At 38.3% G+C, this 27,603-nt stretch overlaps 1 protein-coding gene across 3 annotated transcripts in view; it reads right to left on the bottom strand.

The window, feature by feature from the left end:
- Positions 1-27,603, bottom strand: part of ACER3 (alkaline ceramidase 3) — a 159,035-nt gene that overhangs the window by 55,619 nt on the left and 75,813 nt on the right. For 2 of the 3 annotated variants that reach the window (XM_041729977.1, XM_041729978.1), the window contains exon 3: positions 26,118-26,170. The exons of the other annotated variant lie outside the window; for it this stretch is intronic. In XM_041729977.1, the coding sequence (XP_041585911.1) occupies positions 26,118-26,170 (53 nt within the window). The remainder of the gene's footprint in view (positions 1-26,117; positions 26,171-27,603) is intronic. 3 annotated transcript variants of the gene reach the window in all.

Below are 27,603 nucleotides of genomic sequence, written 5' to 3'. Positions count from 1 at the left end.
ATAAGTACTCACTGCTTATTAAAACTGCCACCTACCAACCAGGAATGGCCTGCCTCTTTCTTCCACTTATTCCTGCCCTCTGCTTTTGGGGGTTGGTTTAATGTCATTAACAAACAAGCCTGCCCATCCATCTATTTATCCTAACATACACACCCTAAGTAGGACACTTGACTCACTGGGCAGCTCAGATCATTCAGTATCACAAACTATGATATCATACCTCCAGGAAAGAATGATGTCTACCATCTCTAAGTCTGTGGGTTCTATCAGTATTCTTTTTCATTTTCCCTTTTCCTAGAACATCTAAGATGGGTAAAATGTCCACTAATATATATAAGAAGAGATATTAATGACTGGGAAAGTCATTTAATCTAAGTAAATATGTTTCTGAAAATATTATTACCAATAATAATAACAGCTATTATGTATTAAAACTACAAGGCAGACACTAAGGGTATTTTTTTTTTTTAAGATTTATTTATTTGAGAGAGAGAGAGTGAGACAGCACAAGCAGGGAGAGCAATAGAGGGAGAGGGAGAGAGAGAGAAGCAGGTTCCTGCTGAGCAGGGAGCCCAACATGGGCCTTGATCCCAGGACCTTGGATCAATAACCTGAGCCAAAGGCAGACACTTAGTCAATTGAGCCACCCAGATGCCCTCAGATAGGTTATTTCTAATCCTTAAGCCAATCCTATAGAATGTTCTTATTCACTAGATATGCATTTAATTAATTATTTAATATCTACTATGTGCCAGGCAATGTATTAGTTGCTGAGGATATAATGAAAACAAGACAGTCAATGCCCTCAAGGAATTCAATCTAGAGAGGTAAAGGGAATGAAAAATATGTGAATAAATATAAAGATTCCAACAAAAGGGGCACACACACATATATATTAAAATATATGTATTTGTAAAGTGATGTAATTAATTGAATAATGAAATAGCATGTGTGCAGGGTCTCACAGTTAAGCATCTTGCAGTCATTATCTCACTTAATTTTAATAATAATTCTAAGGCAGGTCCTATTCTCTCCATTCCAAGATGAGAACACTGAGATTTAGATAATTTAAGTCGTTCAAGATCACAGAGCTATAGTAATGGAGCCAGATTTTTAACAGACTCTGGAGCATAGCTTTACATTATGTTGCCTCCAAAATTTTTTTTTTTTAAAGATTTTTTTTAAAGAACATTCGTTTATTTATTTATTTATTTATTTATTTATTTATTTATTTATTTATGATAGTTACACGGGGGGCGGGGCAGAGACACAGGCAGAGGGAGAAGCAGGCTCCATGCACCGGGAGCCCGACGTGGGATTCGATCCCGGGTCTCCAGGATCACGCCCCTGGGCCAAAGGCAGGCGCTAAACCGCTGCGCCACCCAGGGATCCCCCTCCAAAATTTTTTAACTTGAATCATCTTTACATGTTGAAAAAAGTTGATACAGTATCACAATATCCTACAGATAAATCTACCACAAGGTTTATGATATATAGGAGACTCCTCTATTTAAACTTTGAGTTCAACTATAAATGGGATTGACTCTTTAATTTTTCCTTCTGTCTCATTGTTAGTGTATAGAAATTCAACTGATTTCTGTGCATTGTTTTATATGCTGCCACTTCACTGAATTCCTGTATGAGTTCTAGCAATTATGGTGTCAAGTCTTTTGGATTTTCCAAATAGAGTATCATGTCATAACACAAAGAGTGAGAGTTTGATTTCTTTGCCAATTCAGTTGTCTTTTATTTCTTTTTGTTGTCTGATTGCTGACACTAGTACTTCTAGTACTATATTGAACAGCAGTGGTGATAGTGGGCATCTCTGTTGTGTTTCTGACCTTAAGAAACTGAGAGCTTAAAAAAAAAAAAAAAAAAGAAACAGAGCTTTACCCATTGAGAATGATATGTGCTGTGGGCTTTTCATATATGACTTTTATGATATTGAGGTATGTTCCCTCTATCCCTACACTGTGAAGAGTTTTAATCCAGAAAGGATGCTGTACTTTGTCAAATGCTTTTTCTGTATCTATTGAGAGGATCATATGGTTCTTATCCTTTCTTTTGTTAATGTGATGAATCACATTGACTGATTTGCAGATGTTGAACTACCCTTGCAGCCCAGAAATAAATCCCAGTTGGTTGTGCTAAATAATCCTTTTAATGTACTGTTGGATCCTATTGGCTAGTATTTTGGTGAGAATTTGGCATCCATGTTCATTAGGGATATTGGTCTGTAATTCTCCTTTTTGGTGGGGTCTTTGTCTGGTTTGGGATCAAACTAATATAATACTGGCCTCAAAGAAAGAGTTTGGAGTTCTCCTTCCATTTCTGTTTTTTTGAAACAGCTTCAGAAGAATAGGTATTAATTCTTCTTTAAATGTTTGATAGAATTCCCCTGGGAAGCCAACCAGCCCTGTATTCTTATTTCTTGAGAGATTGGGTCCTGCTTTTTTGTCCAATCTGATACCCTGTGTCTTTTGATTGGGGCATTCAGCCCATTTACATTCAGAGTAACTACTGAAAGATATGAATTTAGTGCCATTGTATTACCTGTAAAGTCACTGTTTCTATGTATGGTCTTTGTTCCTTTTTGGTCTGTGTTACTTTCGGGCTCTCTCTTCACTTAAAGGATCTCTTTTAATATTTCTTGTAGGGCCGGTTTGGTGATCACAAATTCTTTTAGTTTTTGTTTGTCCTGGGAGCTTTTTATCTCTTCTTCTATTTTTTTTTTTTAAAGATTTTATTTATTTATTCATGAGAGACACAGAGAGAGATGCAGAGGGAGAAGCAGGCTCCCTGTGGGGACCCTGATGTGGGACTTGATCTGGGGACACTAGGATCATGACCTGAGCCAAAGGCAGATGCTCAACCACTGAGCCACCCAGATGCCCCTCTCCTCTTCAATAGAAGCAAAGTGTTTCATGCATGTTTCAGCTGGTAGGAAGCTGGATGCTTATTTATCATTATAAAAAAAAACAACAACACTGGAAGTAATGAAAAAAAAAAGGATCAGAATTAGCCAGCTTGGCTTCAGATTTTAAACATATACTAATTCTATTTCTGGATTATATTATGAAGCTTTTATGTGAAACTTTTTTTTTTTTTGTAATGAAAACCACATTGAAGATGTTTAATAATCGTACTTTGTTAGTGCTATCAAGACTATTAGAGAGGTCTTTTTAGGGAGGTTCTTGAGGCATTGTATCCTGTAGACAGAGAATCCATGAGATGCAGCACCTCTCCTGGGTGTACTCATTTTGAATTACTGCTCATCTGATGCTCACGTACTGTCACTGCCTGTTTGAGTAGACAGTGTAGGAAGGCATGTGCCCTCTGTCCCGATGCCTGCATTCATGGCCCCCTACCACCCTACCCCAGCCCCCCACAGTTGGCACCTATTTGCTTTGAAAAATCCCACTTATTTTTGAATCGTGTAAGACAATTAGAATCTAATAAATGTTTTTATTTAATTTGTGGTGCCTTGCATAATGTTCAGAAGGCTCAAGTGTTTGTGAAGAAGGAAATAAACTATTTTTAAAGCTAAAAAAAAAAAAATAATAATGAACGTGATCCTAGCTAGATAAAGTATTCTTGGCTGTGTATTTTTCTCATTCAGCACCCTAAATATATTATGCCAGTTCTTCCTGGCCTGCCAGGTCTCTGTGGATAGGTCTGTTGCCAGTCTAATGTTTCTACCCTTGTAGGTTTTATGGTCCTCTTGTCCCGAGATGCTTCCAGGATTTTCTCTTTGTCTCTGAGATTTGTAAGTTTTACTATTATATGTAAAATAGGTATTGACCTATTTTTATTGATTTTTAAAAAGATTTATTATTTATTCATAGACATAGAGAGAGAGAGAGAGGCAGAGACACAGGCAGAGGGAGAAGCAGGCTCCATCTCAGGAGCCCGACGCGGGACTCGATCCCGGGACTCCAGGATCACGCCCTGGGCCAAAGGCAGGCACTAAACCGCTGAGCCACCCAGGGATCCCTGTTTTTATTGATTTTGAGAGGGTTCTGTGCCTCCTGAACTTGGATGCATGTTTCCTTCCCCAGATTAGGAAAGTTCTCTGCCATAATTTGCTCCAATATACTATCTGCCCCCCTCTCTCTTTCCTCTTCTTCTGGGACCACAATTATTCTAATATTGTTTTGCTTTATGGTATCACTTATCTCTTGAATTCTCTCTGGTGATCAAGTAGTTGTTTAACTTCTTTTTCTCAGCTTTATTCACCATCATTTTGTCTTCTAGATCACTAATTCTCCCTTTGCCTCATCTAATCTAGCAATTAGAGCCTTCATTTTTTATTGCATCTCATTAATAGCCTTTCTGATTTTGACTTGATTAGATACCTAGGAATAAACCTAACCAAGAGGCAAAAGATCAGTACTCAGAAAACTATGGAATATTCATGCAAGAAACTGAGGAAGACAGGGAAAAACATTCCATGCTCATGGATTGGAAAAAAACAATTCTTAAAATGTCTATGTTACTTAGAGCAGTATATACATTCAAAGCAATCCCTATCAAAATATCATCAATTTATTTCACAGCGTTGGAACAAATAATCCTAAAATTTATAAGGAACCAGAAAAGACCCTGAATAGCCAAAGGATTTTTGAAAAAGAAAACCAAAACCATGGGGATCCCTGGGTGGCTCAGCGGTTTAGCGCCTGCCTTAGGCCCAGGACATGATCCTGGAGTTCCGGGATTAAGTCCTGCATTGGGCTCCCTGCACGGAGCCTACTTCTCCCTCTATCTGTGTTTTTGCCTCTCTCTCTCTCTCTGTCTCTCATGAATAAATAAATAAAATCTGTAAAAAGAAATAAGGAAAGAAAGAAAGAGAAAGAAAGAAAGAAAGAAAGAAAGAAAGAAAGAAAGAAAGAAAAGAGAAAAGAAAGGAAAAAGAAAAAGAAAAAGAAAAGAAAGAAAAGAAAAGAAAAGAAAAGAAAAGAAAAGAAAAAAGAAAAGAAAAGAAAAGAAAAAAAGAAAACCAAAACTGGTGGCATCAAAATTTCGGACTTTAAGCTCTATTACAAAGCTGTACTCATAAAGACAGTATGGTACTGGCACAAAAACAGACACATAGATCAATGGAACAGAACAGAGAACCCAGAAATGGACCCTCAATTCTGCTCAACTAATCTTCGGCAAAGAAGGAAAGAAAGAGTCTCTTCAACAAATGGTGTTGGGAAAATGGGACAGCCACATGCAGAAGGAAACTGGACCAGTTCCTCACACCATATACAAAAATAGACTCAAAATGGATGAAAGACCTAAATGCAAGACAGGAATCCATCAAAATCCTGGAGGAGAACACAGCAACTTCGCTGACCTCAGCTACAGCAGCTTCTTGCTAGACACATCTCCAAAGGCAAAAATGAACTATTGGAATTTCATCAAGATAAAAAGCTTTTACACAAAGGAAACTGTTGACAAGAACAAAAGACAACTGATAGAATGGGAGAAGATATTTGCAAATGACAGGGAGGTCATTTATCTCACATGGTATATAAAAAATCTATAAAGAACTTAAACTCAACACCCAAAGAACAAATAATCTAATCAAGAAATGGGCAGAAGACATGAAGAGACATTTCTCCAAGAGATAAACAAATGGCCAACAGACACAGGAAAAAATGCTCAACATCTCTCAGCATCAGGGAAATACAAATCAAAACCACAATGAGATACCACCTCACACCAGTCAGAATGGCTAAAATGAACAAGTCAGAAAATGACAGACGTTGGCAAGGATATGGAGAAAAGGGAACCATCTTTCAGTGTTGGTGGGAATGCAGGCTGGTTCAGCCACTCTGAAAATTTTTTTTCCTCAAAAAGTAGAAACTAGAGCTACCCTATGACCCAGCATTGCACTACTGGATATTTACCCCAAAGATATAAATGTAGTGATCAAAGGGGGTACACGCACCCCAATGTTTATAGCACCAATGTCCACAATAGTCAACCTATAGAAAAGCCCAGATGTCCATCGACAGATGAATAGATCAAGAAGATATGGTGTGTGTGTCTGTGTGTACATATTAGTCATCAAAAAATGAAATCTTGCCATTTGCAGTGACATGGATGGAACTAGAGGGTATTATGCTAAGTGAAATAAGTCAATCAGAAAGTGAAATAAATCAATTAGAGAAAGGCAATTATCACATGATCTCACTCATGTGGAATTTTAAAAACATAACAGAGGATCATAGGGGAAGAGAGGAAAAAATAAAACAAGACAAAATGAGAGAGGGAGACAAACCACAACAGACTCTTAATCACAGGAAACAAATGAGGGTCACTGGAGGGGTGGGGGGATAAGGTAACTTAATGATGAACATTAAAGAGGGCATGTGATATACTGAGAACTGGGTGTTATAAAAGACTGATCAATCACTGACCTCTATCTCTGAAATAATACATCGCATGTTAATTCATTGAATTTAAATAAAATTTAATAATTAAGTAAATAAATAAAATTTTGAACCATCATCTCCTGGCTTTATATTAGATATCTTTTACATTTATATTTTCTTTACTTCAGTTTTCATGTGTTAGAAAAATATTTGTGTAACTATTTGGCCTTTCCACAACATAGTACTGAGGTATTTAAATGGCCCATTTTGGGGGATCTTCTATTCATGTATTTGGAAGGCAGGATGTAAAGAGATCTGCTTTCTCCATACTGTCCCATAGGTCTATCTATACAGCCTGTAATGGCAGTTGAGCTAACTGCTGTTATTCTTTTATTCATTTGTTTAATAAATATTTACTAAGCACCTACTATGTGCCTAGAAATAAGCTATGTGCAGAAGATAACCCTTGCTCTCATGATACTTTATAATCTAGCTAGGATGAAAGACACTAAACAGATAACTGTACAAATAAATATTTAATTACAATTATGGTAAGTGCTATGATGGAAAAGTACATGACCAAAAAACAGAGGTCCTCATATAAGAAGTTGTGAAGATTTTCCTTAAAGAAGTGACACATAAACTGATACCTGAAAAATATGCAGATATGAGTAGCATGAAGAGGGACTCAGAGGAAGATGAGAACCCCTAAGCAGTGGAAACAATGTGTAAAGGGCCTGTCGCAGAAAGGGAATATAAAAAACTGAAAAATTCCCACTGTGACTGAAGCTTAATTAATGATAAAGCTTAATTAATAATGAAGAGAGGATAAGAAATGAGGCTGGAGAGATAAGCAGCAAATAAATTAGGCAAATGTTTTAGGCTGAAAGGGATTCTTTTTTTTTTTTTTTTAAGATTTTATTTATTTATGCATGAGAGACATAGGGGCAGAGACACAGGCAGAGGGAGAAGCAGGCTCCATGCAGGGAGCCCAACGTGGGACTTGATCCCGGGTCACCAGGGTCACGCCCTGGGCTGAAGGCGGCACTAAACCACTGTGCCACCTGGGCTGCCCCTAAAAGGGATTCTTAATTTTATCTTAAAAGCAATGGCAAGTCCCTGAAAAGGTTTAACCTGTGTGGCTGTCTTCATCAGCTTGGATGGTTATAAAAGAATACCCTAGACTAGGTACCTTAACAGAATTTATTTCTCACAGTTCTGGAGGCTAGGAAGTCCAAGATGATGGTACAGATTTGGTGCTTGGTGAAGTTTTTCTTCTTGGCATGCAGATGCTGCCGTCTCACTGTATCCTCACATGGTGAGAGAAAGCAAGCTTCTTATAAAGGCACTAATCCCATCATGAAAATCCCACCTCATAACCTCATCTAATCCGAATGACCATTTTAAGGCCCCATCTCCAAATACTGTCACACAGGGAACTAGAGATTCAACATAAGAATTCTTAGGGGACATACGGCAGTCCATAGTGATGTTATAGTGTGTTTAAAATATAGGTTTTATTATTTTCAGGTATGGTGAGGCCAACAGATCAGGAAATGATTGCCATTGAAAAGACAGTTTGTTATTCACAGTTCCTATGGCAACATAGGAGGCAACATGCTATGTCAATAGGGCCATACAGGAAAGCACCGGCATCAATCCGAGGCAGAATGAACAAGGGGAAAAGCATGGATGACAACCTTTATTGTGGTTTCCAGAAAAAGGCAAAGTAAGAGAGGGCAAGCAGGCTTAGCATTGGCTAATGTGAATAATTTCAGTAGGCTCTAGGGTCTGCGAGTGATCTTTAGTTGTCCAGTACCTGACCCTGGGGTGATTAGGGCAGAAAAATATAGTCTCCTGGAGAGTAAGAGTCAGAAAAAGAAGGCGTTTTAGAGTATGGGCTCTGGATTGGTTAATCTAAATATGAAAGGTGCCATGCAAGGTTAGTTATTTGCTGTATCTAAGAAATGGCTGCCCCTGGAAAAGATGGTCTCTCTAGATAGTGAGGTTCTGATGCCAGAGCATCAAGAATACAAAAAAATAAGAAAATATGGTAATTATGAACTGAATGTTTGTATCCTACCTAAATTCAAATGCTAAAACCCTAATACCCAATCCAATGGCATTTGAAGATGGGTCCTTTGGAAAGTAATTAGGATTAGATGAGGTCATGAGGATAGGGGCCCTCATGATAGAATTAATGCCCTTATAAGAAAAGATACCAGAGAGTTTGCAAGAAGCCAGTCGGAAAAAGACAAATACCATGATTTCACTCAAATGCAGAATTTAAGAAACAAAGCAGAAAACAAAGGAAAAAAAGCGAGAAACAAACCAAAAATCAGACTCTTAAATATAGAGAACAGATGGCTACCAGAGGAAAGGTGGGAGGGAGGACGAGTGAAATTGGTGAAGGGGAATAAGAGTACCTTTATATTAGGGGTACTTGGGTGGTTTAGTTAGTTAAGTGTCTGCTTGATCCCAGGGTCCTGGGATTAAGCCCTGCAGCAGGCTCCCTGTTCAGTGGGGAGTCTGGTTCTCCCTCTGCCCTTCCCCTGCTTGTGTTCTCTCTCTCCTTCTCTTTCACAATCCCTCTCACTCGATCTCTCTCAAACAAATAAATCTTTTTTTTAAAAAAGTACATTTATGTTAAAAAAAATAAGAGTACATTTATCTTGATGAGCCCAGAGTAAAATCTGGAACTGTTGAATTACCATACTGTGCACCTAAACTAATATAACAACATATGTTAATTACACTGAAATTAAAACAAGCAAGCATCACTGAACAAAACAACAACAACAATAAAAAAGGAAGTAGCTGCCTGTAAGCCAGAAGACTGCTCTCACCAGACCCAGCCATGCTGGCACTATGATCTCTGACATCAAGCCTCAAGAACTATGAAAAAATATGTCTATTGTTTAAGCCGCCTGGTCTACAGTATTTTTGTGTGGCAGGCATAGCTGACTAATACAGTAACAAACATATGGTGCTAGATCAGGTATGTGTGGAGAGTGTTCTGCAGGGAAAGAGCATAGTTGTGGGAGGTCTACCTACGGTTACGGCAGTCCATGCCAAGGAAAGTTTCTACCTTGATTAAGGCTGAAGAATTAGGGAATAGATGTAAGTGACTAGACTTGGGAAATATATAGAAAGTAAAATAAACAGGAATTTGTGATCAATTTGATATAAACGTGAGGGAGAAGAAACTCCCAAGGATAACTCCCAGGTTTGTTGCCTACTAAATACCACAGTTGACAACAGTACAGTTTACTGAGATGGTGAAAACAGAGAAAATTATAAGAACAATTTCAACAAGCTGAGTTTGAGCTACCTTTGAGACAGCTTAAGTGGAAATGTCAATTAAGCAACTAGAAATATAATGTGTAGCTCATAAGAAAAGTGTGGACTCCAGATGTTGGCTGCTTGTACGCTCGTTCCTTTAGAGAAACTAAATTGAACAGAGCATATGTTAAAATGACATGGATTTTATTATTTTTTTTAAAGATTTTATTTATTTATTCATGAGAGACACAGACTGAGAGAGAAAGAGAGAGGCAGAGACATAGGCAGAGGAAGAAGCAGGCTCCCCACAGGGAGCCCGATGTGGTACTTGGATCCCCGAACTCTGGGATCACTGTTGGGAGCCGCGTGCCAGGAAGGGGTTAATGGATCGAGCAAAGGCTCTCTGTTGACTCTTCCAACCGTGGCCCACCTGTTTCACCCTTGTTGTTGAAGGCTTGTGGCTCAAGGACGCATACTATTGCTATCTATTCAAGGGCGCATACTGTTGCTGTCTACTGTGAAAGGACATGTCTGGAGAACTAAGCTTAAAATATCCTGCTTGTTAAACAATGCTGCTTTATAAAAGAGTAAATAATACAAATAAAGTTGGCATTGTGGCTGAATCCGGCCATATGTCCCTCCTGCTCCCACTCTGTTTATGTCTCTTTTCTTTTCCTCATTCCCTTACCCTCAGCCCTGGACGGTTGTCGCCCCCAGCGCGCACTACAGATCACGCCCTGGGTCAAAGGCAGACGCTCAACCGCTGAGCCACCCAGGTGTCCCAGGGCATGGATTTTTAAATCTGGGTAATACAAATACAGAAGTTTTATTTAAAAACCATGAGTAGCAAAATTATAACTGGTCAAAGAGCAGAGTTCCAGGTTGGGGGTATGGTATATGACTGAAGATGAGTCTAGAGATGTAGATAGGGGCCAGATCTCAGCTTGTGGCTCAAATCATGAGCCTGACCTATGGGAACTATTAAAGCTGTTTAAAAACTGGCATGCATTCTGGAGAGCAGACACTGCATTTTACAGGCCTCATTTCTTTCTTTCTTTCTTTTTTTGTTTTAAAAGACACATTTATTCAGCGTCATGATCAGACTATTACATTTAGCAATCAACAGCATGGGTGCAAAAAAAAAAATCTACATTAAAACCCTTTGTTGGAATGCTTTACACTTTCCACAGAACAGAAACTAAAATAACCTGTTATACAATTAGTCATAAATACAGTCCTCGAGTATTTTGCCCATACACATGAGTATTGTCTAAAACATGTCTTCTTTGTAGCAGCTAGGCCCTGCCACCACTGTGCTTGGCTGAGTTCACAAATCTGTTGTAACCTGTAGCTTCCCTGTCACTTCCCTGGCTCTCCTCTCCTGCTAAGCTTTGTTTCCTGGCAGTAATTAAAACCTTCTCCCACTGCCATAGCTGCTGCTGCTGCTGGAACCACCATAGCCACCTTGGTTTCGTGGTTTGGTAAAGTATTGGCCTCCACCACCATAGGGGCCAGAGCTTCGGCCTCCAAAATTTCCTCCTTTCATGGGTCCAAAATTTGAGGATTGATTGTTGTAATTGCCAAAATCGTTATAGCTTCCGCCACCTCCAAAGTTGCTTCCATCATTACCAAATCCGTTATAGCCATCTCCACTGCCACCATATCCACCACCACCTCAACTGCCACAGAAGCCACCTCGACAACTGAAGTTCCCTCCACGACCAAAGTTGTCATTCCCACCAAAACCACCTCCACAACCACCACCAAAGTTTCCAGAACCACTTCGACCTCTTTGGCTGGACAAAGCACTAGCCATCTCTTGCTTCGATAGGGCTTTCCTTACTTCACAGTTGTGGCCATTCACAGTATGGTATTTTTTTTTGTAATTTTTATTTATTTACTCATGAGAGACAGAGAGAGAGGTAGAGACACAGGAGGAGGGAGAAGCAGGCTCCATGCGGGGAGCCTGATGTGGGACTCGATCCCAGGACTCCAGGATCACGCCCTGAGCCGAAGGCAGGCGCTAAACCGCTGAGCCACCCAGAGATCCCAACAGTTGGTATTTTTGAATGACAGTTTTGTCTACAGAGTCATGGTCGTCAAAGGTCACAAAAGCAAAACCTCTCTTTTTGCCACTGCCTCGGTCAGTCATGATCTCAATCACTTCAATTTTCCCATACTGTTCAAAATAATCTCTTAGATGATGTTCTTCAGTGTCTTCTTTAATGCCACTGACAAAAATCTTTTTCACAGTTAAGTGGGCACCGGGTCTTTGAGAATCTTCTCGGGAGACAGCCCTCTTTGGTTCCACGACTCTTCCGTCCACCTTGTGCGGCTGGGTGTTCATGGCCGCATCCACCTCCTCCACGGTGGCTACGTGATGAACCCAAAGCCTCTGGAGCGCTTGGTGTTGGGGTCTCTCATTACCACACAGTCCGTAAGCGTCCCCCATTGCTCAAAATGGCTCCTCAGACTCTCATCGGTTGTTTCGAAGCTCAAACCTCCAATGAAGAGCTTCCGCAGCTGCTCGGGCTCTTTGGGAGACTCTGACTTAGACATGACAGCAGCGGGAGGGGAGACTTTAATGATGCTTACTCGGCGGTGTCAAGGGGCAGAAAAGCACATGCCTCATTTCTAACACTTGTACAAAGCCTAGCAAACTCTGCTCAAAGAGTGAGAACAATTAGTTTTGTTTGTAGGAACAGTATTTCTGCTCTGGTACGACAAATGGATAGGGAGGCAGGGACACCAATTAGGAAACAGTTACATGGGGATCCCTGGGTAGCTCAGCGGTTTAGCGCCTGCCTTTGGCCCGGGATCCTGGAGTCCCGGGATCGAGTCCCGCGTCGGGCTCCCAGCATGGAGTCTGTTTCTCCCTCCTCTTGTGTCTCTGCCTCTCTCTATGTCTATCATGAATAAATAAATAAATCTTAAAAAAAAAAAAAAAGGAAACAGTTACAGAAATCTGGATCGGAGATGATAGATTAAAGTCATGGCCATGCAGATAGCTAGAGCTAGATGCATTTGGGCTTCCAGTGTTTTCAGAAGTGAGAAAGCAGAGAAATTAAAGAGGAATCACAGGGTTTGGCTTGGGCTTTCAGTATAAGGTGGTTCCATTCATTGATATAGGAAGCAAAAGGGAAACAAGGGTAATATATTTATAACCAGAACATCTGTTGTTTACATTATAAAGTCTGAATTAGCTTACATTATTACCTAGCATTTAACCAATTTTTTTTTCATTTAACCAATTTTTGTTTTTGTATTATAAAGAAAATTATAGGTGAACACTTATTTTTCTTTGGTTTTATTTTCTAGGATAAATATAATTACTTTTACTTATGAGAAAAGGGTGAATACATTCTTTTTTTTTTTACTAGCATCTACTTTTTTCTCCCCCCTAATATCAAACATAGATGCTTGGTAGAGAATACTTAGAAAAAGCAGAAAAACATAAAGAAAAATTCCACATGGCTAAAGAAATTATGAAATTGTCTTTAACTTTACCCTCCTCAGGATTATCAATAACTGTATATGTCAGTTAGTGAAAGCATAAAAGAATGAGTTGGACGAATGAATAGGTAAGAAAATCTGGGAGAAGTCTCCTAAAAACTTGAAGTGTTTATACTCTAACCACCAGCAATGGAAGACAAAGTCCTAAGATAGGTAAAGGAAACACAAAGAAGTAAATGAAACAAAATGTAGGTCCTAATCTTGTCTCTCACTTTCTAACTTCTAGTCAAGTTACTTCACCTCTCTTGGCTATTTTTCCATTTATAAAATTTGTTAATTGAACTACATTTTAAAAACCTTTCTAGGGGTGGCTGGGTAGCTAACAGTTCAGTGTCTGCCTTTAGCTCAGGTCATGATCAAACCCCTGGCAGGGAGCCTGCTTCTCCCTCTCTCTCTGCCCCTCCCCGCAGCTTGTGCTCTCTTTCAAGTAAATAAGTAAAATCTTAAAAAAATAAAAATCTCTTCAAAATTAAAGTTCTATAATACTAAATTGTTCTTTGGTATCTTTCACATCCCTATTTGAAGGCCACTCCTAGTGTCTCTATTCCTTCTCCAACGTTTCCTTCAAATTCATTCCCAAATGCATTGCTCTTGGCTAATTGCTGAAAGGATGTGACACATTAATCATGAGAAAAGTCAATGATAGCTTAAAACATTACCCTTCACAGAAGCACACCTAATAGTACTCAAAGGAATGAATCACTAACAATGAATCAATAATGGTGTTTCAGACATTCTAACTAAAGAAAAAGAAAAGAAACTAATACTTAATAAACACTTATCTACCAGATCCTATGATGACAGTCTCACATATGCCAATCAATTGATCCTCACAAATACTCCTACAGGTATTATTAAATCCATTAGATAGATAAGGAAACAAAAGCTCAGAAAGCTTAAGTGGCATAGATATGCTCAAACAGCCAGCAAAGTGGTAGTAGAATCAGAATTGGAGCCCAAGCAGTCTCCTAGCAATAATAAATCTGAAAAAAATACCATCTAAATTCCAAATCACTCTTAAAACAGAACTGTCAAAATCAGCTTGCGCTCAGTTTAGGCAGAAGACTAGGCCTCCAATTTCTCTACAGCTACAACAAGCTAAAATTCAGGCTGGTGAAAAGGTTCACTGAGCACCAGGATCAGTTAAGTGGCAGCACTGTCATTTTATACTTTGCTTCAGTGACTGTGCATAAAAAAACGATGGCCTAACCTAGTTGAGCCAAATTTATCCTGAAAGGAGACAAGACAAGAAGGCTTCAAGGAATCATTTTATGTTTAAATTAGAGAGGTGGGGAAGCTGTTTTAAAAAGTCCTTCAGGGCAGCCCCGGTGGCACAGCGGTTTGGCGCCATCTGCAGCCCAGGGTGTGATCCTGGAGACCCAGGACAGTCCCACCTCAGGCTCCATGCATGGGGCCTGCTTCTCCCTCTGCCTGTGTCTCTGCCTCTCTCTCTCTCTCTCTCTCTGTATCTCTCATGAATAAATAAATAAAATCTTTCAAAAAATAAAAATAAAAAAATAAAAAGTCCTTCAATACTGTGGATTTTCCCCTCCTCTATCATTGGGAAACTGAGTCAAATATAATTTCTGTCCAAATAGGCAAGCACATAAAACCATCCTTATAGACCTAAAGAGGCAAGAAATAAGGGATCTGTATAATTTGTTCCAAAAAGCTGATATAGTATTACAATAATGATAAAGCAGAGAATCAAAGATCTCAGGATCAAATGCCATCTGGTCCATCCAATGCTGTGTTATCTTGGTAATAATCTTACCAACAATTAAACTTATATGCAAATCAAAGTGTGTCCCACTTCTGCTCCAAATCTATTAATGGCTTATGGGGGGATAAAGTCCAAGAGGAAGTTTAGATCTGGCCTCTGGTTAGCTTCTCAAACCATATCTCTTACTATTTAGTTCAATGTCTACACAGAGCAGGTACTCAATAATGTAACAAATGTTACAGTATTATTACTGTTAGCACTGTCACTAACATCAACACACATTCCCATTCCATCCATAGCTACAACCACAATGCACTACTTGCAGTCCCCTGAGGTGCCAGATATACTGTCATCTCTGTGGGTTTGAGTTGGCCTGGCAAATTCCTATTCATCTTTGAAGATGCAACTCACACATGTGTTTGAGTCACCTGTGTGAAACCCTTTCTCTGATCTTCCTCCTCTAAATAATTTCTCTTTCCATTTCCAGAGCATACTGTAGGTCCCTTTACCACTACATTCACTAGTATATTACCTTCTTCATTTCTAAACCACAGATTCCTCGAGGAAAGGACTATATCATCTTTATGCATACCTATTGCCCAAGTATCGATTTTTGAATTAATGAAAGTTTTTGCCCAGCTTATGCTTGGGCACCTCCAAGGACAGAGGACACAAGATCTTTAAGAAGCTCTTACTAGCTCAGAAAATTCTTCCCAAGGTGTCTCTTTTATGCCACTATGACCACAAAGAGCAAACAGAATCTTTTTCAACATGATAACCCTTCAAACACGAATCCATAAAACATTTATGTAGTACTCTGTGCCCTATAAGTATAGGGATACACCAAGATCAACCAGAGTCCCTGCTCTTAGGTATCTCACATTCTGATACAGAAGAAAGATATTTATAAAGCAAAAGATTAAGGGCAATAACAGAGAAGCACAAAGCAGTTGTAGAGGAACATATGAAGGGTACATATCCTACCCTGGGGCCATGGAAGGCCTCCTAGAGAAGCTGCCACTTTGGCTAAGACTTTAAAGGACGAACAGGAATTGTCCAAGGGAGGGAGGGAAGTGTAATAGGGCCAGACATGAAAAATGCATAAATCTGAGAGATTCCAGTATGTACAGCTGAGTGAGGGGAGTGTCTTCTCTTCTTCAGGCTACATGTTCCCAGTTTCTTCCCCTCAAGCATCAAGACTAGAGTTTTAGTTCTTTCACCATTTTGGTGTTTCTCATTTGAAACTGACAAGCCAAGTCAGTCCTCAGAACTGAAATATAGTCATGCTGTATCTACTCAGCACACAGTAGGGGAGACAATCCTTCCTTCCCTCAGATACTTAGTCTCACCTTGTCTCAACACATTCATGAGGTTGTTTCTTTATTTTTTTTTTTTATTTTTTTTTTTTAGGTTGTTTCTTTATATATGTGACAGACACACACTATCATCCAGGGTTACTGTTTTAGGAATAACAAGCAGGAACAATCCCAGAGATTTAAAAACTTACCTAAGTCTTAAAAAAAACAGGCGTTTAAGGGAATGTCAGAGATTGCCATATGTACAGAATTAGAGTAGATATGTTTTGCAAATTGTTCTGGTTATCCATTACTGTATAACAAACCACCTTAAAACTCAGTGGCTTAAAATACCAAGATTTACTTTGCTGATTAATATGCATTTTGAGTAGATCTGGGAGGGAGTAGTTCATCTCTCCTTCACTCAGGGTTAGCTGGGACAGCTCAAAGGCTGGAAGCTAGAATCATCTAAAGATTCACAAACTCAAATTTTGGGCAGTTGATGCTAGCTGCAGTCTGGGGACTTCAGGTGAGGCAGGAACATTTATACATGACCTTTCCACATGGCTGAATGGCTTCTTTACAACATGGTGCTGGGTTCCCAGGGTAAGCATCCCAGGAGGATGAGGAAGCAGCTCTATTAGAGTTTTGCGACTCACTTTTGGAAGTCATATAGCTTTATGTCCACCACAGTAACAATCCTGTGCAGATTCAAGGGCAAGGAACAAAGATTATACCTCTTGAGGAAAGTCAATGTCACACTGTAAGAAAAGCAGGTGGCATGAGATATAATTGGTGCTAGGATCTTTGGAAAATATAATGATCTGCAACATAAATAAAACTCAGGCAGTCCAGGTGACTCAGCGGTATAGCGCCACCTTCAGCCCAGGGCGTGATCCTGGAGTCCCGGGACTGAATCCCTTGTCAGGCTCCCTGCATGGAGCCTGCTTCTCCCTCTGCCTGTGTCTCTCCCTCTCTCTTTCTGTGTCTCTCACGAATAAATAAATAAAATCTTTAAAAAAACAAAACAAAACAAAAAACAACATAAATAAATCTCAAAATTGAATTAAACACCCCCAACCCCCAAGGACAGGAGGTAGTCTGTGATGGGGGAAACAAAGGCACAAGAAAAATTATTAAATTTTGTTACTCCTATAGTCCATTGACAAGTCCTTGAAACAGGCAGAGTGACATTCCTCTAGGGACTCAAGTGACTTGAGGTTGATACTTTGCTGAGGGCAAAGAACAATCTTAGCCCAACCCCCAGGATCCTGTGAGTCTACTTTAACATATAGAAATTCCTTTGGAAATTTTCTTTATCTCTACCCCTCACAATATATGTTGGCAATTATTCCCCAAGCATATGCCCCACTAATAATCATCTGAAGGGTCTCATGACTCAGGCTTTATTAACTAGTAATAAATGACCTTTTCCCAAAAATAGTTAGCCCCCATCAAGGTCCTAGAAACCTTGCTTCCAAAATTCCTCAGAGACTTTCACTATCCCTGACCCCCACCCAACTTGTAAGTCTATAATGGGCCACTCCTCATGACCCCAGTGCAGCTCTTTCTGCCCACAGGCCCTGTGAGCAGGACATCTCAAGAATTCTTTCTTGACCGTTGGCTTCAAGCCCTAACATCTTTTCTACATCAGTCTGCTTTAGAATGAAGGACATTCAGATTGGCTTATTGTTACTACTCCTCCAAAGCATATTTGAGTCTTTAAAGTCTCTTTTCTTTTAAAACAAGCATAAGCATGTGCTTTCTTTATTACAAAAGTTATTTCATGTTTATTATAGAAAATGTGTAAAACATAAATGCAAAAGAAAGAAATATAATTCCCTGTAATCCCACAATCCAGGGATAACTATTTAATACTTTAATGCATCTCTTTAGTTATTCACTCATGTGTTTAATTAAATGTCCTTCCTTTCTTCTTCAAACGCTTCTTCCCTTCCACTTACATATTTAATGGGCATATTCCATGTGCCAGTGCTAGTCTATATGCTAAAGTAGAGTGGTATTTAAAAGTAGGATCACTGCTCTCAACAAGTTTACATTCTATTGGGGGAGACCAGGCCAGTGTGACTGGAGTGTAGTAAACAATGCAGAGGAAGAGTAAAAACTGAAGTTGTAGAACTTGACCATGGGCCAGATCATGTAGGCCCCAGTAAAGATTTAAATTTCACTTTAATTGCAAATGGATGTCTTGGACAGTTTTCAGCAGAACAATATAATTTAAAATTTAAAAGACTAACCTGAATGGCTGCAGGGGCAACAGCTCACTATTGCAGTAGCAAGGAAATGAGACGGTGATGGCTTACACAAGGGTAGGCATTGTGAAAACAGAACACATTATCTAGTTTATATTTCAAAAATCAAGCCAGAAGAATGGGTAATAGATGTGATGTGAGGGATGAGGGGAAGAAAGAAATCAGGGATGATTCTAGGTTTCAACTTTGGCAACTATGTAGAGATGGCATCAGAGTAGATACTAGGGGAGGAACTGGTATGGAAAAATAAATAATTACATACTGCCCATATTAAAGGTTGAGATTCTACTAGACATTGAAGTGGTATGTCAAACATATAGTTGGTTATACAAATCTAGAGCTCAAAGATGAGGTTAGAACTGAAGACAGATGTTCTGAAGTCAGCATAAAAATCATATTTAATAGCATGATACTATATGAGATCACCTAGGAGAGAATACAGAGAATGTAGCCTAAGACTAAAAAAGTGGCCACGGCCCCTTCCTCAGCACTTCCTGCAGAGGTGGCAGCCGTCTCCTACTCGGCATCATGGCTACCCTCAGACCTCTGATAAAGTCCAAGAAGTACATCCGGCACATGTCAGACCGATATGTGAAAATTAAGCGCAACTTGTAGAAACTCAGAGGCATTGACAATAGGGTACACAGAAGATTCAAGGGCCCAATCTTGATGCCCAACGCTGGTTATAGGAACAAGAAAACAAAGCTGCCCAGTGACTTCCTGAAGTTCCTAGTCTACAATATCAAAAAGCTTGAAGTTTTGGGACGCCTGGGTGGTTCAGTTAGTTAAGTACCTGACTCTAGGTTTCAGCTTAGGGCATGATCTCAGGGTTGTGGGATCCAGCCTCCCATCCAGCTCTATGCTCATCAGGGAGTCTTGCTTCTCTCCTTCTCCCTCTGCTCCTCCCCCTACTTGTGCACATGTGCATATGCTCTTTTTTAAGATTAATAAAATCTTAAAAAAAAATAAGCTTGAAGTGCTGACATGCAACAAATCTTACTCTACAGATATTGCTCACAATATCTCTTCTAGGAGCCACAAAGCCATTGTGGAAAGAGCAGCCCCGCTGGCCATCTGTCAACAGTCCCAATGGCAAGCTGCTCAAAGAAAATGAATAGACAGCTTAAGTACATGTCATATTTTAATAAGACCATAAAACTACACACACACACACACACACACACACACACACACACACACACACAAAGACTGTCCAGTCAGGTAAGGAAGAAGGCTGAGGGAATTTCCTTTTACATAAAGGAGAAGTAGGAAGCCAAAATAAGTGTTTCACAAAGAAAAAAGCAAATATTGTGTGGAATGCTGAGAGATCAAATGATAAGACAGAAATGTATTTATTGGATTTGGCAAGATGAAGGTCACTGGCAATCTTAAGAGCAGTTTCTGTGAAACGAAGGAAGAAATACCTAACTCAATGGGAGGAAAAGAGAGGTAGGTAAGTGTAGAGAGAGCAGACACTCAAATGGTTTTGATGTGAAAGGGAATAAAAAAATAAATCAATAGCTGAAGCTGGACACAGGGTCAAGGGAATAATTTTTAAAGGATAGAAGTTATTTGAGTATGTTTGTAAGCAGATGGCAGTGAATGAATGTAGTGATTTTTCTAAAGACTGTGGTGGAGCAAGAGACTGGGCTGGAGTATGTAACTGCAGGCTTAAGTCTTTGAGTAGGAAGGAGGACTTTGAGAGGAGATGAGACTTCTCTTCCACAATAATAGAAGGAAGAGGATAGTGGTAGAAGATGAGGGAGTTTCTTATTAACTTCTATATTCTTGGTGAAATACTGAAGATATCAGTGAGGAAAAGGGGACATGAGGCAAAAAAGATATAAAAAGAAATCTAAAAAGCAAGACCAACAACTGTGAAATAAATAGTTCTGGAGAATGAAAACTGAAACTGTCAGGGAAATGTAATGGTACTGTCTTAGGGCATTGAGTGGTTGGTTATTTGAGATTTTTGTTCAGTAACTTAAAAGTGAGATCATTTAGGGACACCTGAGTAGCTCAGTCAGTTAAGCATCTGCCTTTGGGTCAGGTCATGATCCTGGTGTCCTGGGATTAAGCCCAAGTCAGGCTCCCAAGCTTAGTGGGAAGTCTGCTTCTCCCCTCCATCTGCCCCTCCCCTTCCCACTCTCTAATAAATAAATAAAATCTTTTTTTAAAAAGTGAGGTAATTTAACAGACAATTTCTATGAGTTTTTTTTTTTTTTTCCTAGAATCCACTTTATTATGGCATCTGGCAGGTCTGGTGGACACAGCTCAGACCGGGTCCCTTTCCAGATGGATTCTGAGGGAGGAAGAGCCCGAAGCCCCAGGGCCAGCAGCCCCTCACTCACACCATGCTGCTGCTCAGCTGCATGGCAAAGTCCTGCACGTGCTCCTTCAGAGTCTGGCGGGCATCGGCCTGCGCCCGCTTCTCCCGTGCGGAGAAGCTACTCAGTTCAGGCACAGTATAAGCAGATTAACTGAGCTTGATCAGGGTTGAATATTGCTCAGAAAACAAGGGGCAAAGGTTTGAAGGACATCTGTATGGGTGGATGGGAGTTATAATTTTGGGTCACAGATTACAAACTTTGTTTTTGTTTTTTTTTTTTATTACAAACTTTGTAGCAAAGGAAAAGAAATGAGGCAAAATGTACTTCCTTCCAGGTTTATTGTTTATAAACCTAATATCACATTATATAAAGTGTTGTCTTTATAACATTTTCCCATTTCAATAGTCTTCAAAATATTATTTTACTTATCTATTTTTTAAAGGTACTCAACCAGAGATCATGTTTCCTTTATTTTATTTTAAGTAAGCTTTATAGGAACCCCAATGTAGGGCTTGAACTCATGACTCTGAGATCAAGAGTCACATGTTCTACTGACTGAGCCAGCCAAGCTCCTGTCCCTCGAAATATTATTTTAAATGGCTAGAGTACATTTCAACACATAGATATACCAGAGTATATGTAATATATGTAAAAATCTCCCTTTTGCTAAACATTTAGATCATTTAAAAATCTTTACTATGTGTAACACTCAATTTGTAACATGCTTATAAAACATCTGTGCTCATTCCCAACTGCCCCACCCCCCTTTCTAATTACTTTTTTAGGAAGTATTTTTAGGAGTGCAATTACTGGGTCAAAGAACATGTACATGGTTTTTCTATTAAAAAAAAATAACTTGAGGATCCCTGGGTGGCTCAGTGGTTTGGCACCTGCCTTCAGCCTAGGGTGTGATCCTGGAGTCCCGGGATTGAGTCCCACGTCAGGCTCCATGCACGGAGCCTACTTCTCCCTCTGCCTTTGTCTCTGCCTTTCTCTTGCTCTGTGTCTCATGAATAAATAAAATCTTAAAAAATAAATGAATAAAAATTAAAAAAAAAATAACTGCAAGGTACAGAAAAGTTTGAAGGACAGTACAAAGAAGTTTTTTTTTTTTTCCTCTCGAACTGTTTGAATAAGTTGCTGACATCAGGCTCCATTACTACCAAGTACTCTAGTACATTTCCTACAAAGATATTCACTTGGGTTATAGGTCTTAACCAAATGGAATTTATCACAGGATTGCAAGGTTGGTTCAACATATGAGAATCAATGTACTAGACCATACTAATTATAATAAAGGAGAAAAACCAACAATGATCTCAAGAAATTCAGGAAAAAGAATCTGAAAACTCCAACATCTTTTCATGATAAAAACTCTCAGCAAACTAGAAATAGAAGGGAGTTTCCTCAGTCTAATAAAGGACATGCACACAAAACTCCAGCCAATACTATAATTAATGATGAGAAACTAAAAACTTTTTTCCTTAGACTAGGCACAAAACAAGAACATCTGCTCTCTCCACTTCTATTCAACAGTGTACTGGAATTTCTGTTCAGGGCGACAAGGCAAGAAAAATAAGTAAAAGGCATCCAATTGATAAGAAAGACAGAAAACTACCCCTATTTGCATGTCATGATCTTATACACAGAAAGCTCTAACAAATCCACATATGCACACACACAATACTACTAGAGGTAAAAAAATAAGTTCAGCAATGTTGCAGGATACAATAACAATATACAAAAATTATTTGTTATTTCCACAAATTAGGCATAAGTAAAAAAATGAAATTAAGAAAACTCCATTTACAATAGCATCAAAAACTACAATACTTATGAATACACTTAACAAAAGAAGTCAAGATTTGCACACAAACTATAAAACATCACTGAAATAAATAAAAGACTTAAATGGGAAGACATCCTATGTTCATGGATTGGAAGACAATATTAAAAATAGCAATACTCTCCAAGTAATCTGTGGATTCAATGGAATCGCTTTCAAAATCCCAGCTAATTTTTGCAGAAATTGATAAGCTGATCCTAAAATTCACATGGAAATGCAAGGGATCCAGAATAGCTTAAGCAATTTTTAAAAAGAGGAACAAATTTGGAGGACTCACAGCTCCCAATTTCAAAACTTACTACAAATCTACAGTAATCAAGGCTGTATGGTACTGGTACTGGAGCAAGTATAGACATATAAGTCAATGGAACAGAATTGAGAGTTGAAAAAAAAAAAGAGTTGAGAGTCAAGAAATAAATTCATACATTTATGATTGCCTGAATTTAGACAGTGGTGTCAAGACAATTCAATGGGGAAAGAACAGTCTTTTTAACAAATGATTCTGGGGTAACTGGATATCCATCCACATGCAAAAGAATGAAGCTAGACTGACTTCAAATCACATAAAAATTTTTATTTAAAATGTATTAAAGAATCAGGAGAACAAATATTGTTAAAATGTCCATACTACCCAAAGCAGCCTATAGATTTAATGCAATCCCTATCAAAATAGCAACAGCATTTTTCACAGAACTAGAACAAATAGGGCAGCCCCAGTGGCACAGCGGTTTAGCGCCGCCTGCAGCCTGGGGTGTGATCCTGGAGACCCAGGATCAAGTCCCACGTCAGGCTTCCTGCATGGAGCCTGCTTCTCCCTCTGCCTGTATCTCTGCCTCTCTCTCTCTCTCTCTCTCTCTCTCTCTTTGTGTGTGTGTGTGTCTCTATGAATAAATAAACAAAATCATAAAAAAAAAGAACTAGAACAAAAAATCCTTACATTTGTATGGCACCACAAAAGATTCTGAAAAGCCAAAGCAATCTTAAAAAAAAAAAAAAAGAACAAAACTAGAGGTACCACAATTCCAGATTTCAAGATATACTACAAAGCAGTAGGAATCAAAACAGTACAGGACAGGAAAAAAAAAAGATACATACATACTCATACAACTGAACACCAAAAAAACATTCCAATTAAAAAATGGGCAGAGGGACGGACACCTGAGTGGCTCAGCGGTTGAGCATCAGGGCGGGATCTCAGGATCCAGGATCGAGTCCCACATTGGGCTCGTTGCAGGGAGCCGACTTATCCCTCTGCCTGTATCTCTGCCTCTCTCTCTCTCTCTCTCTCACATAAATAAATAAATAAAATCTTTAAAAAATAATATAAAATAAAATAAAAAATGGACAGAGGACATGAACAGACATTTCTCCAAAGAAGACATAGAGATAGCTAACAGATAAAAAGATGTTCAACATTACTCATCATCAAGGATATGCAAATCAAAGCCACAATGAGGTATCATCTCACACCTGTCAAAATGGCTAAAATTAAGAACACAGGAAAAAATATGTATTGGCCATGAACTCTTATATGCCATTGGTAGAAATGATTTTTAGAAACCAGATATGAATGTTAAGTGCACTCTTTGGTACTGGGGTTTCATGCTCCCAGGTTGGCAGTGCTAATAAATGGATGCGTATATGTGTATATAGAAATACATGGGTATGTATATATAAATATATAGGAAATACATAATTTATACTGTGGGTGATTTTCGTTATTAAATCAATTAGCCACTTTTACTTCTGATACTGGGATATATAAAACATGAGTAGTAACTAAGATATTACATATGAAAGCATTTCATGATTGCTAGAGCTGGACAAATTCCAATTATTTTTTAGTATGATAAAATGCAAAGACTTATCTTTAGGATTATTATTCAGATGTTGCTCACTTGTATCACCATTCTTAATGTGGAAACTCTTGCTGTATATAGTTAGTTAAATATTTTGAACAGTATTCCTGACACTGTTTTGTTAAGTTATTGTTTTATTAGTTATTGTTTATTGTTTATTATCTATTAGTTATTAGTTATTGTTTAAGTTATTGTTTTATCACTGTTGTCAGATATATCACACAGTGCGATGACTCCCTGCTTCTCTATGGCACAGTGCAAATCTGTTATGTCATTTCATCTCTTCACTACCTAAAAAGGTTTAATGAATTCTTTCAAATTCTGTTTAAATGTCTTTGACTTTTATACATTCTTCCAAGCTCCACTGTACTGCCACAGAGTACTTCTGTAAAAATAATTTTCATATTATACCATTGTTTATAAGTCTGTTTTCCCAGCTAGAAAAGCGTAAGAAATGTGTTCATGCTCAATTAAGTTAGATCAGTGTCTTATTCAATTGCATATTCTCCAAAGCAAGGACAGCCTTATTATAAATATGTGTTGAAAATCGGAATCATTCCTAAGGATTAATGCTTATACATTTAATATAGCTGTAATTAATAATTCACAGATCCTTCTGGAATAGCACTAATACAGCAGCTACCAGCCTTATATGGCTACTGAGCACTTGAAATAGACCTAATCTAAATTGAGATATACACCTTATTTCAAGACATAAAACATTTCATTAATAAATTTTTATACTGATTACATGTTAAAATAATATTTGAATATATTGGTTTAAATAAAATATACTATTAAAACTCATTTCACCTATTTCTTTTTAACATGGCCTTTCTTAATGTGGCTACCAAAAAATTTCAAATTACATACATACTCACATTATATCTCTACTGGACAGTGTTGTTCTGAGTTTGTGGGTTAGCAATGGGGAATAAAGAGGTAAACAGATCGAAGACTAGGGAATCCCTGGATGGCTCAGCGGTTTAGTGCCTGCCTTCGGCCCAGGGCATGGTCCTGGAGTCCTGGGATCAAGTCCCACATTGGGCTCCCTGCGTGGAGCCTGCTTCTCTTTCTGCCTATGTCTCGGCCTCTCTGTGTGTGTATCTCTCATGAATAAATAAAATCTTAAAAAAAAAAAAAAGATCGAGGACTAGATATATGGCCTCCTAGAGAAAGGACAGTAAATAAAAATCCTTGCATAGCTCTAAAACTTTGCTAGCTAGAGGAACCATCCATTCAAATGGATGCTACTAGAGAGACATGAGAAAATGCAGGCATTGAAGAATATATATTATCTTAGTGAACTGACTGTTTTTACAAAATGTCTACAGGGGTTTCTACTCTCTAATCCTGCTCTAACATTATACATACCTGCACAGAGGAGGTCAAAAGCTATACTGCTCTCACTTGCTTTCTCTATGGACAACTTATATGTTCACTTCTTTATTTCACTTAGTCAAATTTGGATCCTTTGGCCTGAAATAAAAACTCCAGATATTTGTAATCTCTTTTTTTCCCCCCTTCAGTCTCTTACCTCAATAGCACCCTCTAGTACTGTACTCTTTTCTCAAATCTAAAGTGTCTCTGGGGTGAAGGGAAATAAGCATTTAGTTAATTTTGTCATTACTGACCTGCATTTCATATTTCAGAGTCATGTGGAAGCACCAGGATCCCATTCCTACCACTGAAATTAAAACAAACAAATAAAAAAAACCAATTAGCATGAAATTCTTTGGGGGTGGCCAGAGTGATGTGAGAAGATAATAAGACAATGCAAAGCACTGAATTTTAAGAACAAAATTTATGAAATCTTATGGCAGGACATAGCAGACTCTGTATAAGTTCTAGAATTGATGAAATTTTGATATAGAAAAAAGGTAAGTACAGTATAAGTTCTCATAAATTCCCTCTATAAGTGGACTCTTACTGGATTAGTCAATATTCTAAATTCTTTCAGTAAAATATACTATTGATAATTAGGATAAGTTTTTTTTTTCTTTTTTTTTTTTTAAAGGGATAGAAGCTTATTGACTATACCACAAGGGAACAGTGGGCAGGACAGCAAAGGAGACTGTCTGCCTCTCAGGATAAGCTTTAATGTTCACAGCTAATTAGCTACTCTAGTACTTCCGTGCACTTTTATCCAAATAGCTGAATTATAAACTTACTAAGAACCAGAGAGTTATGTTTGTTCCCAAACCTATTAATGACACTGTACTTAGTTATCAGAAATGATTGCAAAAGACAGCTGTTGTTTCTATGAAAACTATTTAAAATGCTTAAAACAGGTTCAATAAAATAGAGTTGTTAAAAAAAAGAGTTGTTAATAAAAATTGCTGTTGAATTAAGTGTGGGTAAGATATCTATCAGATTGAGGAAAATAGCAAAAATCTAAAGATTCCATATTTAGGTCTTAAAATTCTTCCCAAGTGTCTCTATTTTAAATAAACTGCTTTCATTTTAGGGTTTTTAAAAATTTGTTTTTTGATGCAAGAGAAACTAAATAGAACTATAATAAGGATTCCATATTTAAAGGCCATGCCATGTATCAAATATCTGTCAAAGATTATATAACTGTTTTAATGAAAATAAAATTTTAAAGTAGGTATACATATAATTTTACAATAATTCTATGTTTTGAATTTTTAAAAATTAGCTGACAAAGTATCAGTCCCTATTATACCTTACAAAAAGGCTTCTACTGTGATATATTCAGTTCAATTCAACAAGCATTAACTGAGTGCCTCCTATTAGCTAAATTCAGTTATGGTTACAAAGATAAGCTCCAGTCATTTGCCTTAATAAAGCATATAGTCTAATGGAAGAGACAGGTAGATAAGATGCCAATAAGTGGAGATATGATAAAGAGATAGAGAGTACCACGGGGAGCACAGTAGAGGGGTACTTATGAAAGATGACAGAGAAAAGAAACCAGAGGAGTTAGCCTTAAGGGTGTGTAACAGTTGGCCTTAACAAACATGGTAAATGAAGGCATCACCAAATAATCTGTACAAAGCCCCTTGAGAAAAATTTTAAACATTTGTTACTTTTGCTTTTAAAAAAGATTTGTTTATTTATGAGTGTGCACACACATGAGTGGGGTGGGGGGGCAAAGGA

Source organism: Vulpes lagopus, chromosome 15 (genome assembly GCF_018345385.1).
Source record: "Vulpes lagopus strain Blue_001 chromosome 15, ASM1834538v1, whole genome shotgun sequence".
Taxonomy (NCBI): domain Eukaryota; kingdom Metazoa; phylum Chordata; class Mammalia; order Carnivora; family Canidae; genus Vulpes; species Vulpes lagopus.
The sequence above is the reverse complement of the archived record's forward strand: the minus strand, read 5'-3'. Positions and strand labels throughout refer to the sequence as shown.